Source organism: Mauremys reevesii, linkage group 11, assembly GCF_016161935.1.
Source record: "Mauremys reevesii isolate NIE-2019 linkage group 11, ASM1616193v1, whole genome shotgun sequence".
NCBI classification, from domain to species: domain Eukaryota; kingdom Metazoa; phylum Chordata; order Testudines; family Geoemydidae; genus Mauremys; species Mauremys reevesii.
This window is the reverse complement of record NC_052633.1, coordinates 28,344,456-28,363,046: the sequence shown is the minus strand read 5'-3', so window position 1 is coordinate 28,363,046 and position 18,591 is coordinate 28,344,456. Positions and strand designations below refer to the sequence as shown.

General features: G+C 44.4%; 1 protein-coding gene across 1 annotated transcript in view; it reads left to right on the top strand.

Annotated features, from left to right (window-relative positions):
• The window catches only part of COL3A1 (collagen type III alpha 1 chain), a 75,028-nt gene that overhangs the window by 19,650 nt on the left and 36,787 nt on the right, over positions 1 to 18,591 (top strand). Inside the window, exons 2-6 of the mRNA XM_039494451.1 lie at positions 4,912 to 5,123; positions 7,573 to 7,623; positions 8,281 to 8,388; positions 14,145 to 14,210; positions 18,113 to 18,169. Of these exons, the coding sequence (XP_039350385.1) occupies positions 4,912 to 5,123; positions 7,573 to 7,623; positions 8,281 to 8,388; positions 14,145 to 14,210; positions 18,113 to 18,169 (494 nt within the window). The remainder of the gene's footprint in view (positions 1 to 4,911; positions 5,124 to 7,572; positions 7,624 to 8,280; positions 8,389 to 14,144; positions 14,211 to 18,112; positions 18,170 to 18,591) is intronic.

Here is an 18,591-nt window from a genome sequence, read left to right as displayed (position 1 = left end):
CAGTGCACCACTGACCACTCTGGACAGCAATCTGAACTCGGATGCAGTGGCCAGGTAGACAGGAAAAGCCCCGCGAACTTTTGAATATTTCCTGTTTGCCCAGCGTGGAGCTCCGATCAGCACGGGTGGCGATGCAGTCCGAAATCAAAATAAAAAAAGAGCTCCAGCATGGACCATGCGGATGTGATCACAGTAAGGGCAGGCAAATCTGTTCTATCAGCGCTCCGTTACAGAAGACGAAATTCAAAATCATTTTTAAAAAATCTCCACATAGACGCCATAGCAGGGACTCAGCGCACTGCTGCGTGACAAGCGTAACGGAAAGCCAAAGAATCAAATGGACGCTCATGGAGGGGGGACTGGAGCTGGGACTGGAGGACTCAAGCAATCCCACAGTGCCTGCAGTCTCCGAAAAGCATTTGCATTCTTGGCTGAGCTCCAAATGCTTCTAGGGTCAAACACAGTGTCCGCGGTGGTTCAGGGCATAGCTCGGCAATTTACGCACCCCCCCACCCACCCCCAGAAGTGAAAGGGAAAACAATCCTCTCTTGACTCTTTTACATGTCACCCTATCTTTACTGAATGCTGCAGATAGACGCGATGCTGCAGCAGTCAACACCAACATCCTCACTCCCCCCCCCCACCATGGGTGGCTGATGGTACAATATGGCTGATATCCATCATCATCAGCAGCCTATAGGGACATGGGGCAGTGCAAAAGCACTGGTAACCATGCTGACTAGCATTCAGTGAGGTCAATCATGGGCACCTGTATAAAAAGCTCCTGATTTTTCCTGGTAGATAGTGCAGTATGGCTGGTAACCGTCTTCATCATAGCAACAGGGGGCTGAGCTCCATCAGCCCCCGCCCTTCATGTGTAAAGAAAAGATTCAATTGTCCCTGGACTAGCAGCGGGATGCTGGGCTCCTCTCCTCCACACTGCTTAATGTCCTGTCTGGACTATCATAGCAGCTGGAGGCTGCCTTCCACTCATTTCTCACTAACAAGTCACTGTGTCTTATTCCTGCATTCTTTATTACTTCATCACACAAGTGGGGGGACACTGCTACGGTAGCCCAGGAAGGCTGGGGGAAGAACAGAATCAACAGGTGGGGTTGTTGCAGGAGCACCCCCTGTGAATAGCATACAGCTCATAATTTCTGCTGGATCTGACACAGAGCAGCTGTGCTCTCTGGTTCTATGAAACACTGGTTCTCTAGTACACTTGCCCATATTCTAGGCAGGACTGATTCTATTTTTAGATACCAAAAAGGAGGGATTGACTCAGGGAGTCATTCCCAATTTTGGCTTTTGCGCCCCTGGCTGATCTCAGCCAGGGGCACTTATGACAGCAGCAAATGGTGCAGTGCAAAAGGGCTGGTAACCATGATCATCTTATTACCAAGTTATGGTATGGTAGATGGTACAGTATGGCTGGTAACCATCTCTGCTGTCATGCAAAAGCAAAAGCATGCTGCTGTGTAGCGCTGCTGAATCGCCTCTGTCAACGGCATCTAGTACACATATGGTGACAGTCACAAAAGGCAAAACAGGCTCCATGATTGCTATGGCATCTGCCAGGGCAATCCAGGGAAAAAAGGTGCGAAATGCTTGTCTGCCGTTGCTTTCCCAGAGGAAGGAGTGACTGACAACATTTACCCAGAACCACCCACGACAATGATTTTTGCCCCATCAGGCACTGGGATCTCAACCCGGAAATTCCAAGGGGCAAGGGAGGCTGCGGGAACTATGGGATAGCTACGGAATAGCTACCCACAGTGCAACGCTCCAGAAGTCGACGCTAGCCTCGGACCGTGGATGCACACCACCGATTTATTGTGTTTAGTGTGGCCGCGCGCACTTGATTTTATACAATCTGTTTTGCTAAACCGGTTTATGTAAAATCGGAATAATCCCATAGTGTAGACGTACCCTCAGAATAACTTAACTTCCACCCTGAAATAACACATCAAGAATGCCCCGTCCAGATAGTAGCCCCAGTACCATGTTCATGGTAGCCCAAATAATAATCTGAAAATTCTCACTCCTTCTTAAGCAAAGAAGCATCCCACATCAACATCTTTCCAACTAGAGCTTATCATGGTCCAAAGGGGGGGAGGGTTTCCCTCCCTTAGCCACATGTTCACTCAGTTCATCCGGCCTCTCAACTGTTCTTAGCCAAGAAGAGAAGTAGTATCTGCCATCAGATGAGAACAGCTGATTTTTATGGAGACTGGGAGCTCCTGCTCAACCACAAAGAAGCACTCTTCTGCAGGGCACAGGAACACTACTGATGCTCTGATCAGGATCTCACTTGACTTGGAAATTTGCCAGGCACCTACGACACTTAGGTCCTTGATCAATGCTATTATTCGTGCTTAAAGTCCTAATGAAAGATTATAGCAATAAACCCCATTGCCACTACAAAAAAAATTAATGACCTTACGTTTGCCTTATTGTTTATGTTTGATAAATGCTTCCAGGTTGCATCTGCATTTAGCTGTCATCAGTAAAGATCGTGACTGCAGGAAGAGCTTGCATTGTATCAGTGCCGTCACTTAAAAAAATAATACAACTGTTCTTGAATCCTACTTTAGTGTGAGCCCAAGGGGATTCAGATGTAAATCTGTAATGTTACTGTTACTGTTGAATCAAAATCACCTGCTCCAGCCTTTGTAGCTTCCTACAACATCTGATGACTTGTGGACAGTTCTGAATATATTCTATTTAATATAATATATTCAATTCTGTTTGATGCTATTTGCTTGCAACAATGGGATTTGAGGCCAAGCTCCTCAGCACTAAGAGCATGAGTTTCTGCACCACTTGAGCTAAAGGATGAAGGTAAATTTTTCAAAAGTCTAATTTTTGGAAGTGACTTGGGCACTAGGCGTCTAAGGCCTATTGACTTTCAATGAAACTTAGGCTCCTATGAAAAACACAAAGAGCAGCAAAGGCAGGATTCAGGTGGTAGCTCCTCATTCAACCAGCCCAGAAGATTTTGGCTCCTTCCTACAAAACCCATCCTCTGAAGTTAGCAGCACAGTCTGCAAGTGACACTGTGTACCTGAAAACCAGTGCACTGCTTTGTGTATTAGAGCAGACAAGAGGGAAGCAAGAGGAGAGGAACTTCATGGCTGACAGAGGAGAGAGATCTGGATGGTAGTAAGGGAGAGGAAGGGAGTAAGACATCTCCCTAGGGAAAGAAAGAAGAGTTTGTGGAGGAGATGGAGAGGGAAGGGAGGTGGACAGATGGAGGCAGGAAGGGATAAGAGGGAATGAAATGGGGAGGGACCAGTCACAGGAGGAATGCAGATGAGAAAGAGACCAGGAGTGTCAGTCAATAGAAGGCAGGGATACTGAGAGGAAAAGGCATGGGAATGGAGGGGAGTGAGAAAGCAGAAGGAATGTAGGGTAGAAAGAAACTATGGAGACAAGAATAAGAAGGAGGAAGACAGACATCAAGGAAGAGGGAGGGAGCAGTGAGAATGAATTATGGGAGTGGCAAAAATGCACGGGAGGGAACGAGAAACTCCAGACAGGAACTTGGAGGGAGGAGAGACAGATCAAGGTGGGTGGGCAGTAATGGAGAACAGAGAGTACACTGGGATGCAAGCCAGGCTGTAGAGGTATGGAGGAAAGAGGGAGGGCAGATGGGGTAGGGATAGAAGTTGACATAAACTCTGGCTCAGTCTTGCACTCTATCAGTAGAACCACTCGTGATATTTGATGCTATTCTAAGTTGCCCATGTGACATCAGTGGTACTTCAAGGGCACACCTAGGAAATATATGTTTAAAAATATCTCTGGGGTTCTTATCAAATCTGTTGAGAAAGTAGCATAAGCGGGTGATGAATACTGGTAAAGGTATGTGTACACGCACACTTTTTGTATTGATGAACATTTAAAATGGTTACGTGGGCTTAGTTTGGATTTATGAAAATATGTAGCACTAAGTAAGTTGTTATTTAAAATAGGGGTTCCAAGGCGAAAGCAGAAACAATACTTGAGGGCAACCATTATAGAAAATAAATAAAATAAAATACCTTAGGTCACTGACGGTTGTCCATCTGGGTTTTCTATGTTGTTGACAGAATATTATGACTAAAGCTATGTGCATAATTTGTAACCAATAATCTCTTCAGATACTACAATTACAGGGACTGGATCAGTACATAGACAGATAATTAACTTATTTTTGTATTTGTGAGATGGCTTGGTCTTGGAAAGTCTGTGAATGACATGAACAGTTTTTAAAATAAGAAACTCCATTTTTAAAGCAAAAATGTTCCTTGTTTTTTCCATACATAAACTTTCCTGGAACTAAAGAAAGTTTCACTTATTTGCAACAATGAACATGGATATTCATTTTAAAAGCTCTCCCGAACCCAACCTGCCAAGTGCGTTAAACCAGTCTGTGGACTGTACGTCATTTTCAATGTTCATGGAGACTAGAGAGATTTTTCTTTTTACTGTAGATCTTTGTGTATGCATGTGTGCGCACGTGCACTAAAGTGAATAGTTTAACACTTTGGACCCATTCTCCTATTGATTGGTGCTGTGGCCTCTATTGCAGGTTATACAATCGTTCTGCCCGGGGGACCTGATCCAAAGGCTACTGAAGTCAATAGACTCTGAATGATTTCAGCTGGCTTTGGATCAGGCCCATAGAGCTTCCATTGACGTCAGTGGGATTATCACCTGGAGATCCAGTGCAGACTTTGTATTTCCCAAACAAATACAAATACTTTAGGGTGGTTGGAGGAGAGGAAAATGTGGTCCTTGTCATTAATGAGACATGTTTAAAATAAAACCTCCAGTTTTCAGTTTCATTTTCAAAATCCCATTTGAAGTATTATTGGGCATTGGTGGTTGCTACACATCTTACATTTTCTTTCATTCCTTTTTCAGTTATAGGGGAATGTACACATCTTGGGCAAGTGTATGCTGACAGGGATGTTTGGAAACCAGAACCATGCCAAATCTGTGTGTGTGACTCAGGAGCTGTTCTCTGTGATGACATCATCTGTGATGATCAGGATATAGCAGACTGTCCCAACCCCGAGATTCCATTTGGAGAGTGTTGCCCTGTTTGTCCACGGGTAACATCAACTTCTGAAACAGTAAGTGTAATCTGTTTCTTTGAGACATGAATTTTCCTTGATCCACATTTACCCAAATCATTTGTCCATCCATCCATCCATCCATCCATCCTTATGTATGTTAAGTACTCTTTATTCAGCCTAAAGCCTTTAATATCTGATAACTGTTAAGGATGGGCAAACCACTTTGGATGAAATCAGAACTAACCTAAACCTTCACTAAAACTTAACCAACCCTTTAATAAAGTTCAAAAATCCTTTCCCCCCGTTACTTTTCCCTTTCTTGCCTCTCTGTATTTCCTGATCCTATCAGAGGATTGGAACCAGAAATGATGATAAAATACAGTGGAAATGTTGTTCTTGCCATATATTCCATCCACGGAAAGCAAGAAGTTCCAGTAACCTCATAAGAAGGTTTTTCTCACAAGAATTCTTGCTTAGTTTTACAAACGCAGACGGTTCTGATCAGAGGCAACCCATGCCTGCCAATAGTGGGGGGGAGGGGGCGGAGTGAAGGCAGCCGGCTTCAGCAGTGTTACAAGTATGTTCAGTCCATGTGAGTATGCTCAGTACAAGCTAAGCAGCAAATCTGGGGTGAAGGGGCCGTTCCTGCCCCCCATCCCCTCTAGTTCAGATCAACTTCAGAGAAGCAATGAAATGGTAGGTGCTTATTATTAATAAAGCAGAGCCAAAAAATTTGGGCTGTAACTTTCCCAAAGTTCAGTGTTGTTAGGATCCAGAGTTCAGGTTTGACATGGTCTAATAACACTTGCCAGCAACAAAGCTCAGATCCAGATCTAGATCCAGACTGAAAATCTTCACAGCATGTGGTGATGCTCAGATTCAGCGCTTTGATTCGGGCCTATTTCTCTGTCACTCAAATCAAACAAAACTTCAGAATCTTTTGAGAGTCAACCAGCAATAATGTAATGCACAGAAGTTCTGCAAACAACCTATTTCTGACATAATGTTCAGTTTACATGCATGAAATCAAACACAGCCTAAGTGTTCAAACTAACTAAACTAAGCACTATTTATAGCACCATGTAAATACTGTAGGCCTAATTTGCTTCTCATACCAATCTTACATCATTGTACAGTAACTCTATTTTCTTTAGTGCTGCTGTTACTGATTTACTAGTGTAAATGAGAGGTCAGTCAGGCCCTACCTATTTAACTTATCATTAACCCATATTTAGAAGACAACATTATTTAAAAGCAGAAACAACAACAGTTTTATCGGCTTGAGTTGATAAATTTAATAGTTTTGCAGGTTTTTATTACAATCAGTAATAATTGTGTAGGCCCTCATCCTAAATTTCTGGCTCAAGAAAAGCTCCTGCTGAATGCAATCAAGTATTTTCTGGGTGGGAGTAAAGGAATAGGCCCTTAAATTAATAAAATTAATTATTGAGGGTTGCGCATACATAACATTTGGATGGTCATTTTAGATTAGCGTCCCCAGGCAAGGGGAGAAAGAAAGAAGACAATGATTACTTTAATATATAGGAACATATTATGCCCTGGCTTACAACCTGTATAACGCCATGAAAGTAAGTGGGTTTGCATAACAGTGTGAATGAGGGCAGAAAGTGTCTTATGCAGACATTTCATTGGACTTTATCATGAGATTTCTGCTGATTCCAAGTTTTTGCTGTCTTAAAATATTTAAAGAATGGCTGGCTCCAGCAATTACACAGCTTTCTTCTTTCTTACCGTGAGTTCTTCTTTGGCTCCAGTGGTTGAAGCTTGCGGCTTTTGTACTGAAGCTCCTAGATTTGAGCCCTATTTTATTAGCTCTGTGGCTTCCGTCATAAGGGAGCTGTAGGAGGCTTCCATCAACCCCGCTTCTGCGCTATACATGAGTCATAAGGCTACTGTGGGTCAGGATTGGGCATAATGAAACTTCACTCTGTAAAGTCTAAGATTCAGATCAACATCCACTGCTACAGTTAGAAATAGCACTAACAAAGACGCCAATAATCAGCATCTGAGGACGTTGAGGGTCACTGATAATTATGTGTTGAAAATCAAATAAATACTTTTTTTCTGGGAAATGAGGCTGAAAAGATTTGTCTTAGTTATTGATATGTGAATTTAATGGATTGGAAAGGAAACAAGAAATATATTCCCCATTCATCTCCTTAGTGAAAGCAGGCATGGTGAAATCCTGGTCCCACTGCAGTCAACGGCAAAGCTCCCACTGATTTTATCGGTCAGGATTTCACCCACAGTACCTGTGTCAAGAATGGCCACTGTATGTCACATGATGGATGCTCTGTGGTGATGCAACTTCATTTGTCAGTAGAAACATAGTTTTAAATGTTGATGTGGAAATGACCAATTTAGTTTAGTACAGCTGTATTTCCATTGTTGTTTAAACAGTTTTTCCTACCTGTTAAATATGCTGCACTTTATCAATACTTCTTGGTTTGATTCCTTTTTATGTTTTATTGTTTTGTTTTTCTAGCCTACTAAAAGGCCTAATGGTAATGCTGCCCAAGGCCCCAAGGGAGATCCGGTAAGTGATATCAGATTCTTCAAATAAATTTAAAATCATGAAGGGCCAAATCCCGCAAAGTGCTGTGTGTCTCATGCAAGCTGATGAGAAATCTCAACTCACATTGATGTCTTCATCATGGAGGATTGGCCACTAAAATTATTGGACTCAGTTGGCCAAATCTGCTCATAATGTAAATTCAGGATAATCCCATTAGCTTCAGCGGAGTTCCTCCGGATTTATACCAGTAAAACAGAAAGGAGAAAGGAAAATTTGGCCCAAGGTGTATATAAATTTGTAATCTTTTTAAGAAAGTTTCTGCACAGTAGAAAGAATTCTTCTGTGCTTCGTTAACAGTGTTCCTTTTTATACTGAGCTGTCAATCTATTTTTGAATATTTCAGCGTGTACAAGCCAGTCACTTACAATCAGGCTCAACAGGCAAAGATGTTTTTCCTTGTATGTATTTTTGTACTTCCTCTTCTCTACTTATTTGAACTGTAAACTTTATTCATATTTAATAGAAAAAAATCTCTTTTACAATATACACTATCATATGGGGCCAGATTTTACATCTGTTAACTTCAACATGGGCAGGATTTGGTCCGTGGTGCGCCAGATAGCAACATACTGAAAGACAAATACAAATATTAACTCTTGTCTATTTTGAACTTTCTAGGGTTCTCCTGGAATTCCTGGATCACCTGGCTCCCCTGGACAACCAGGCAGTCCCGGCTCTCCTGGCCAGCCTGGGGTCTGTCAGTCATGTCCCTCTATAAATGGAGGCGTAAGTCATAATTATTACATTTAGCTCTGAAGGTGTTGCTTATAAGCTCTAAGGGTGAAACTGTCACCCGCCCTACATGTAGGGTGGAATATACTTATTCCAGTGTTCACCCTACCCGTGACATGGGTCTCTGTGCAGCAGGAAGGCTAGCCTGAGTAGGGCTGATACTTCTGTTCTGACATGGATGGGCTCTACAGATGAGTAGGGAGTGGAAAAATCTTGATTCTTCCTCCTACCCTTAAAACACCAACCACCATAGTTGAGCTGGCACTGTTAGCCCAAAACAGATTAACTATGGTCTACACCAGGGGTCTCAAACTCAATTTACCTTAAGGCCAGGGCCAGTCCTCAATTCCTCCCAGCAGGCCAATAATGTCACTCTGCCACCCAGAACCCATCCCCCAAAACTCTGCCTCCCAAATCTCTGCCCCGTACCCGCCTAAGGCTCTGGGAGGGAGTTTGGGTGGGAGAGAAGGTCTGGGGCAGGGGATTGGGGTGCAGGCTCTGGGAGGGAGTTTGGGTGCAGAAGGGGTGAGAGGTTGGGCTAAGGGAGGGAGTTTGGGTGGGGGAGGGGGTCTGGGGTGCAGGCTTTGGGATGGAGTTTGGGTGCTGGGTGCAGGCTCTGGGCTGGGGCAGGGGGTGGGGGTGCAGGAGGAGAGGGTGGAGTTGCAGGCTCTGGGAGGGAGTTTGGGGGCTGGGGGTGTGGTGGAGGGGTGAAGGCTCTGGGAGGGAGTTTGGAGGTTGGAAGGGGGTGGGGGCTCAGGCTCTGGGAGGGGGCAAGGGGTGCTGTGAGGCTTACCTGGGGCTCCAAGGTGGGGCAGGCCAGGGGGCCTCTGCACAGTTCTTTCCCCAGGCACAGCCCCTGCAGCTTCCCATTGGGGTGGGAGCAGCACACGGAGGCACACCCCCGCCCAGGGGCTGCAGGGCAGGGCCGGCAGACACGTGGAGTGAGCAGGCAGATGCCGCTCAGCTCCACTGTGCTGCTGGGGTGGGGAGCGCCCAGGGACAGCAGGTGGGGCCAAGGGAGAGACCCAGCCTCAAAACTGCTGGAGGTTCGTGGGCCATAAGTTTGAGACCCCTGGTCTACACAGATCAGAAGATGGGCTGTCTGTAGATCCCACCCCCTCCGCATCTATCATCGGGTGATTTATTAAGACAGAGGCAGAATAAGATGTAACACACAAATATTTATTATGCCACTAGTCAGTAAACTAGACAAGGATCCCCCCTTCAGACAATAAACAACATAAGCCAGACACGTTTGGTTGTTAACAGTTACCAGAGTGTGAAGCTCAGAGCCTTTAAACCCTCTTAACCTATGGATGTAAAACAGAGGAAAACTACAATGGGTATTACAATACCATCTCCTGAAGACAGGGACACAATGATAAAAGCTCAGGATACCGACAGGGATAGTGGCGAAAATCAGGGGCACTGGACACCAAATAGGAACTCAGGAACTGGATATTCTTCTCCCTCTAGACAGGTCCTCTGGGCAGGTCTTCTCCCTCAGATAGGTCTTCAGTGCTTGCCCACGCAGTCTCTGCTTGACCTTATAGTCCAGTGCAAGTATGCGCTCACTAATGGTGTGTAGCAGTTGAGTGCACGTATGTTAATAGAGACCAAGAATCCAAAGTCCTATGAGTCCTGGTCCCTCTAGGGCTCCTCGCAGCTAGCTGAACTGTGTGGGACTCTGGCTGCCACTCAGATGGACAGCCCTGAGTGACAAGCCTGCCACTCACTACATAATCTGCAGTTGCTAGGCAGATTATGGCTGTCATATGACTCTAACTGCCCTGACCTTTTCCCACCTTAATTTGAAAAAGGCTGAAAGGGCACTAAATCATCTGAGGAGAAGGATCTCCAAGATGGAGTTGTTGCCGGCCCAGAGGGCCTGAGGACAGCAACAGTGGGGATTCGTTGCCCGGTGTGCGTCGCACTAATTAACACACCAGGGTGGAGAAGCAAACCAAGTTTATTTGAGCCCAAATAAGGTGCCAGGGAGAAAAAGCATTCTCAAATCCTGCACACCCGCACGCAGGCGGGGTCCTAGTATTTATATCTTAAGCTGTTTGTGTAAGCCTTTTGTTTTGTTTTCCCCCTCACCCCTCCTTTCCCAACAGCAGTTACTTTAAACATTACATTTTAGCGTGTTAGAAAAGTTCCCATTTGCATGCTTATCTTTGGCCTTGTCGGCCCAGGCTCATGTAGACTTTCCCCCTTTCTATCACTACCGCTTTTGCTAGTTTGAGGGAAGCTACAGCTGTTAGCTGTTTGCTAGAAAAGCTGACTGTTACACATTTTGCTTTTAGGCTGTTAACATTTAGGTTGGTTGAAGTTCACAAGATGGAGTTGCTTTGGCTCACGTAGACCCAGAGCAGGGGGGCTTCATTGACACTCGTGGTCTTCCACCCCCCCGAGTTACCTAGATTTATGCCTAGTGACACCAACAGAGTCTTAGGTGTTCTTTTACAAATCCAAGATGGACATTACATAAAACAGGTCAGAAACAGATTTTACCTAACATTTCCCCTCCTTGAAGATGTTATTGATTTACAATATTGATTTGCTCAAGCGACAGGTACTCTGGAGAATCTAGACTTGTTAGCCATCTTTCTAAGCTTTAACTTTACCCATCCTATCATCATGAAAAGAAGGATAAGGGTAAGACCTTAAATAATCAAAATAACCAGAAAAGGATGCAGCAAAATGTGCCAGGTCTGGGACAACTCTGTGGAAGTGGCAAACAGAGTTTCCCACCAATGGGCAAAATTTCAACATTTTACCACTCTTTTTAACACTCGCTCAATCTGTGCAGTGGAGTGATGCACTGATATCAGTAAACTCTTGCCCTCCTTTTCCAGGTCTTTCACTATGGCTTCTAATTCTGGGTGCTGTATTCATTGCTGTAGTGCATCGATGTTGACCCCTATGTTCGTAGGATCAACATGTCTATACTGCTGATTGGCTTTCGTGATGGTTTGCACATTTAACTTCTCAGATGTAAACATAACATCGCATCCTTGTACAACAAGTACAAAACATAGACAGAGATTCACATTTGGATAATTTTCAACCAGGGCCGGCTCTAGGTTTTTTGCTGCCCCAAGCAAAAAAAAAATTTGGCTGCCCCCCGTCCCAGCCCTGGGCTCCCACCTGTACCCTCTTGCTGCCTCAATCCTGGGCTCTCCCCCCACTGACCCACACCCCCTGCCGCCCCAGCGCTGGGCTTCCCTCTTTCCTCCCCACCAGTGCCCTCCCCCCACCCTGCTGCTGCCTCAGCCCTTGGCTCCCCCGCACTAGTACCTCCCCCCCACACACACCTCCTGCCTCCCCAGCCCTGGGTCACTGGTAACGCTCCCAGGGCAGGTCATTCAGCAGGAATTTTGGATGTGCACAAAACACAGACAGGATTGGTTCCCATATAGTTACAGAGCTGCAGTAAAGCGGAACAATTTTCAGCTTGTGTGATTGGATGATATCTGGATGCATATTATAAGACTGTCCTCCATAAATGAGGAAAAGTTGAGGTGCCTTTATTATTCTTTTGTTCCACTCTTTCTTTCTATGGGGAATTTGCCAATGCAATATCACTGTCATCCTTTCAAACAAACAAAAAGGCAATGGCTGTTGAAAATAGCAATTCCAGTGCTAATAAGCATTTCTTGCTCAATTTTATCCTGCTTTTTCTACAGCAAGTTACAGTGGATCAGTATATTTGATTTGAGAGAAATGAAGTAACAGCTGCCCAAACTGAGCTTGAGCACTCCTGAATTTTGAGGTGTTCAAATCTGGAAGGCAGATGCTGAGGGTGGGAGAGGGCTGTGGGCTCCATGGGGGAGCATGGCAGCAACATGTCTGGAGGTGCATGGAGCCAGACACGCTGGTCTGAGTGGCACGGTAAGGGGGCTGGGGGTTGGAGAAGGGGTAGGGGGTTCCAGGGTGCAGTCAAATTACAGGGAGCAGGGGTGGTTGGATGGGGCAGAGGTTCAGGGGGGCAGTCAGGGGACAGGCAGCAGTAGGATAGGTATGGGAGTCCCAGGGGTTTATCAGGGGACAGGTGGGGTGGGGTCCTGGGGGGCCTCAGAAGGGGGCAGTTGTGGACAAGGAGAAGGGAGGCTTAGATAGGGGCTGGGGTCCTAAGGGGCAGTTGGGGCAGGGGTCTTGGTAGGGGGCAATCGGGGGACAAGGAGCAGCGGCAGTTAGATAGGAGGTGGGGTCCTGGGGGGCGGGGCGGGGCCGGAGTCTCAGGAGAGGGGTATCAGGGGACAAGGACCAGCAGTGTTAGATAGGGGGTGGAGGTCCTGGTGGGCAGTTGGGGCAGGGGTCCGGGGCGGGGGCAAACAGCGGCTGTGTGCCAGGATTCAAACGGCTCTGGGCTGCCCGCAGCTGCGCGGAGCCCTGAGCCCTTTAAATCCCATCCGCGGCTGGGAATCTCTGCGGGCAGCCCAGATCCCTTTGACTCCCCGTGGCTGGGATTTAAAGGGCTCTGCGCTCCCCGCAGCTGCGGGCAGCCCAGAACCTTTTGATTCCCGGCCGCAGCTGAGATTTAAAGGGCTCAGGGCTCCCCACGGCTGCGGGCAGCCCAGAGCCCTCTGACTCCCAGCCACAGCTGGGATTCAAAGGCAGGGCTGCCCCAAGTAGCACGCCGAATTGCCGCCCTGGGGGTGAGGGTGGCAGTCCGTGTGCCCTTAGGGCGGCAGGCGAGCTGCCCTGGACAGCTAAACATAGAAGCTGCCGCCGAATTGCCGCTACTGCGGAAACTCACCTGCCGCCCTAAGGGCACACAGACTGCCCCCCCACCCCACGGCGGCAATTCGGCGTGCTACTTGGGAGCAAAACAAGGGGGGCTGCCCTTGCAGAATGCCGCCCCAAGCACCAGCTTGGAATGCTAGTGCCTGGAGCCGGCCCTGTTTTCAACTGGGTAAAAGAAGGAACTTCCTACAAAAACTTCTTACACACAAACAATTATTGTGGATCACAACAACCTGAGACTGCTTGCTTCAGTGGGGTTCCAGATTATAATGACACTTGCCCTGATCGCTATTAAGGCAGATATGGGGTCCTTGATAGACCTCTGTGGAACATATATATCCATGTTCCTCCTCCCAGACACATGCATCTAGATTGACAGAGTGATATTCATCTTGCTCTCTGAGTGCCCACTTTGGGATATCTATGGGTGTCATGTTATTGACATTATGTTATTGGGGATCAGGAGATATACCCAATTAGTGTTGGCATTAGCAATAGTTAAGACATGAGCCGTGATTTCTCTTGAATCTGGATTATAAACAAAATCCAGCTTCCTTAGACCTCTATGGAAAATTCATCTATTGACTTCAGTAGGGGTGGACTAGGCCGGTAGAGGTGTGGTTTCAAGAGGAAACTTGGGAATATGATCAAAAGGAGTGACCCATGCTCTGGTAAGATGTTACCTGATAACTTGTCTGGGGATAAGAGAAGAGAGGATGGAGAAAAGCTGTTGGTTTTCTCAGATCAGGCAGATCTATAGTACAGGATCAGCTGTATAGGCAGCTAAAGTAATTCTGACCACCAGGCTGAGCGCAAAGAAAGATGCTATAAGGCCTCCCATTTGAGATGACTTCTGAAACTTGTGCAGAATTGTAAGTGTTAGAACATTGCTAAACAGCTTATATAAATGAACTATTTCCAATACAGTGTGCCATACGAAGTGTGTATGTTGCCTGATTTGATTTATAATGGACTCTCTTGTTTTGATATTTCTGTTGCAGAGTTTTTCTCCTCAGTATGACTCCTATGATACCAAGGCTGGTGTTGGACCATATCCACCTTCTAGTGTAAGATAGTAACCTTTTCTCTCTCCCTTTTTTAAGAGCACTTTTTCCTTTTTGTAGATTGTATCTTGGATATTTATGCCTTTCCTATTGAACAAATAAGGTTATGTATTGAATTGCTGACTGCAAATGGAATAAGATTTAAGGCAGAGTTTGTCCTGGAAGTATCATTCTCAGGAGACTCCAATTGTATAGATTATATGAAACTGCATGGTCGTTTCATCCTTTACCAATTTTTCTCTTCATCTCTCCATCCCATTTCTAGATCTTCACTCTCTGCCCTTCCTCCCAACTGATTCTCTCTCACACAATACCTCTTTCCTTATTTTCATCTCTTCTCCTTTCTATATTCTCCTCACCTTTGTTCCCTGCCTCTTCCATTTTCTACCTCTCATTATTCTTCCCCTAACTGCTTTTCTCTCCTCCACCCTGAATGCTTTTATCTCTCCCTTCCCCCTTCTTCTTTCCGACAGCATTCAAGACGATTCATGCTCAATATAATCCTCTATCCCAGTTTGTATTTCCACAGTTCAAATATTGCTCTATGGCAAACCAATATATTCCTTTTATTGTCTTCCTTTCATCCCAGATGCAGCCAGAGCATCCTACTGTGTTCTTTGTTATCCACAGCACTTCAGAATATGCACTAAGGATGCTGAATCTGCCCATTAGGCCTGGCACAAACTTTTCAGTTTTTTTTTTATTAGATCAAACACATGTTGGATGAAACAATCACATGCACAGGTTACTTCCTCCGCAAAGTTCATCTAAAAAACATATCTGCTTAATTTTCTCTTTATGTACTAGGTTTGTAAGGTCATTCATCACAGCTAACACGGAGTGTCCTTACAACAGTGATATTCCATTGATAGATACAAGTGCCTTCTGGCAGAGTCATGGAATACTGTGCAATCTCTAATGGGCATTGTGAACTATTATCTGAAATTGGTTGCTGCTTCATTAGCTGCAATCATTATTTCCTAGTCTACATAACAAGGATTGTATGTCACATGCTGTACCAAATGAAAGCAGCACCAACCAAACATGTTATTTCTCTGGGTTCCATCAGATCATCGTGTTGAATGAATGGTAGACTTCTTTTTACTGAACTGCAGTTCATTATTTTCTCAGTTTTGTTTTCTCTCATTTGTTTCTACCTCACTCGTTCGTTCATTCCTTCATTCATTCTTTTACAGTTCCTTACAGATTTTACTCACAGCTTGTCATATCATCTACATTCTGCTACTTGGCTTCCTAACATAAGATATGCTGAACCACAGAGTTAAGAGATACACTGTAGTTCAACAAACATGGTTTCAGCACTGTATTTTGGCATTTATATTAAAGCTACTTAGATTTCTTATATATGGTTCACTGGACACGGGGCATGTTTTTAACCTGATTGAATAGCATACATCAGGGGTCGGCAACCTGTGGCACGCATGCCAAAGTCAGTACGCGAGCCACATTTTAGTGGCACTCTGCTGCCAGACAAGGTCCTGGCCGCCGGCCCTGCTCAGCCCGCTGTCTGCGTGGATGAATGGAGCCCTCGGCCGGCAGTGGGCTGAGCGTGGCCAGTGGCCGGGACCCCGGCTGGCAGGAGCTGGTGGAAGGAACCCCAGAACAGCAGCAGGCTGAGCCACTCAGCCCACTGCCAGTCTGGGGTTCTGTCCACCAGCCCCACTCAACCTGCTGCCGGTGTGGGGTCCCAGCCCTGCTCAGCCCACTGCCAGCCTGAGATACCGGCCGCTAGCCCTGCTCAGCCTGCTGCTGGCCTGGGGTTCTGGCCAGGGGCACCCTGCAAGCTGGGGTCCTGGCCACCAGCCCCGCTCAGCCTGCTGCCAGCCTGGGATACCAGCCGCTGGCCCCACTCATATCGCTGCACTATTTTACTTTACATACAATAATAGTTTAGTTATATTATATAGACTTATAGAGAGAGACCTTCTAAAAACATTAAAATGTATTACTGGCACTGGAACCTTAAATTACAGTGAATAAATGAAGACTTGGCACCCCACTTCTGAAAGTTTGCCAACCCCTGGCCTTTGCTGTCTGTTTTTGCCATACTGTGTTCTGTCAAATTGTTTTACACTGCATCATAGAATAAACTGATGTGATGTGAATAATAGACACATCTAAACATGCTATTCTGTGATGTATTATAAATCTCAACAGCATCTGATTTTTGTTTTACTAAATTCTTGCTGTTAATTCAAGTAAATACCTAGTCCAAATAGTTGGAAAGGATAATGGACTTATATTTAGCGCAAATATATTTTCCTTATAGGTGGTTAACCATGACTGGTATTTCATTATCCACACATCTCTCCACCATTGTTATTACTATGTCCTTTCACTGCATGTTTGTTGGTCTTTTAACTTTACATGTCAATTTCTCCTCATTGGCTTTCATTTCCCTTACATAAATGTTCTCTTACTGTTTCTCTGAACCAACCATATTTTAAAGCAAAACAATTCCCATTTATTCACAGTTTGGAGACAGCACTAACAAGCAAATGCCATTCTTAACTATGGATTTATTTCCTCAGTGTGTACTTTGAAAAATAACATGTTTTGTTCAGTTTGTAGCCACACATGGATGCAGCACCAGTCCAATTTCCTTTCACGTTAAATTAGTTCTAATAATTGCACATATGATGATACGAGCAAGTAGACTGACACAGTTCTAAGTCACTAGGTATACTTTCTGATTTAGACACAACTACTGTGATTTTCTTTATCAAATCTGGACAAATATGTGAAATAGTATTTATAGTGGTTGGATTAATCTCCTGTAGTGAAAATGAAGTTGATGTGAAATATATTTCCTGTGTTGTAAATCATGGGATATTGCCTGTTCTGTGAAATATATTATCTATGCTGTAAATCATGGAACATATTTCCTCTGCTGTGGAATATATCATCTATTCTTTACGTCATGGAATATTTTTCCTCTGCTATATAATACAGAATCCATGCTGTAAAGCATAGAATATATTTCCTATGCTGTGGAGTATATTACTTCTGTTGTAATTCAGATACACTCACTGTATTGCCTCTACCACATCAACTAAAGCTTAACTGAAGAAATTTTTTCATTTGAACAAATGAATGCAGGTCTAGCAAAACATAAGCAAAACTTACAGTTTTTTCCTCATGTTGTTCCATTGCTGTATGCTTCCTTGTTTGTTGCTACTTAACTTATAGGTATTTAACATGCAATATTAATATACTTGCAATTTTCTGGGACTAATTTTACTGTCACGTGCACCAGTTTAAATCTGAAATAACTACACTGAGTTCACAAGAGTTATTTCATACAAAGAGCAGAATGTAGTCCACTATGTCCTTTGACTACCCCAGATGTCATTTAATTTTTATGGTGTAGTATTGTACCACTTAAGAAAATCAGTGCATTGGCTAACATTCATGAAACCCTGCCAAGAAATATAAAATTAAACAGTTAGAAGTCTGAAGAGGTGTACAGGGCATAAACTTTTTCACAGCATGAAGGTTATGTTTAGGCAGAGCCTATATTATATGACTGCAGTATGCCACTGCAAAACACCAAACAAATTTGATTTAAGTCTTTCCTGGAGAGATTGTAAATGCTGGAAATTATGATCCACAATCAAAATACACTGCACAGTCATATAGTGAAAGTACATTCTCTTTCTGCTGGGTTTCTCTAAGATACTAAAGTTAACATTTATTACAGTTCTCTCATTACCGACAGGAAATTTTCCACCATCTCTACTATATTTCATTGCAGACTTCTGCTCTACAGCAATAGGCATCCATACTGAATTGTCTTTTATTGTCATTCCTGCCTATGGTTATGATCCTAATAAGGATTATAAATAGATTTTGATGTAATGACTATTTATATATATATATTTTAGCCTGGAGCCCCTGGCCTACCTGGCCCGCCTGGCCCAGCTGGTCAACCAGGCTCACCCGTAAGTAAAATTCAGCCTTGCTATGTACATCTTATCCCCTGAAATATACAGCCCCTGTTCTCTGTCCTTGAATTTGGGCATGTTTTCAACCAACAAATCTCTAGATGTTGAGAATGTTATGAATATGTTGTGTTCTTTTATTGGTCTGTAATATAACCTCAGGAACAAATGACTCAATATCAGATTCTGCCCTTACTTAGACCCCATGCATTCCTACTGAAATCAGTGGAATTATATGGCATGTAAGTCGACATAGACTATGACCCCTAAAGATGCTTACATTCTAATTTTGCTTATGATCCACTGATAATGCTCCAGACTCTTAATTCATATATAAATTTAACAGCCCTAGTCATCTAAAGTGAATCTGGAAATTCCAGTGCATGTATAGCAATATGCTACAGGCTTTGGATTTTATAATG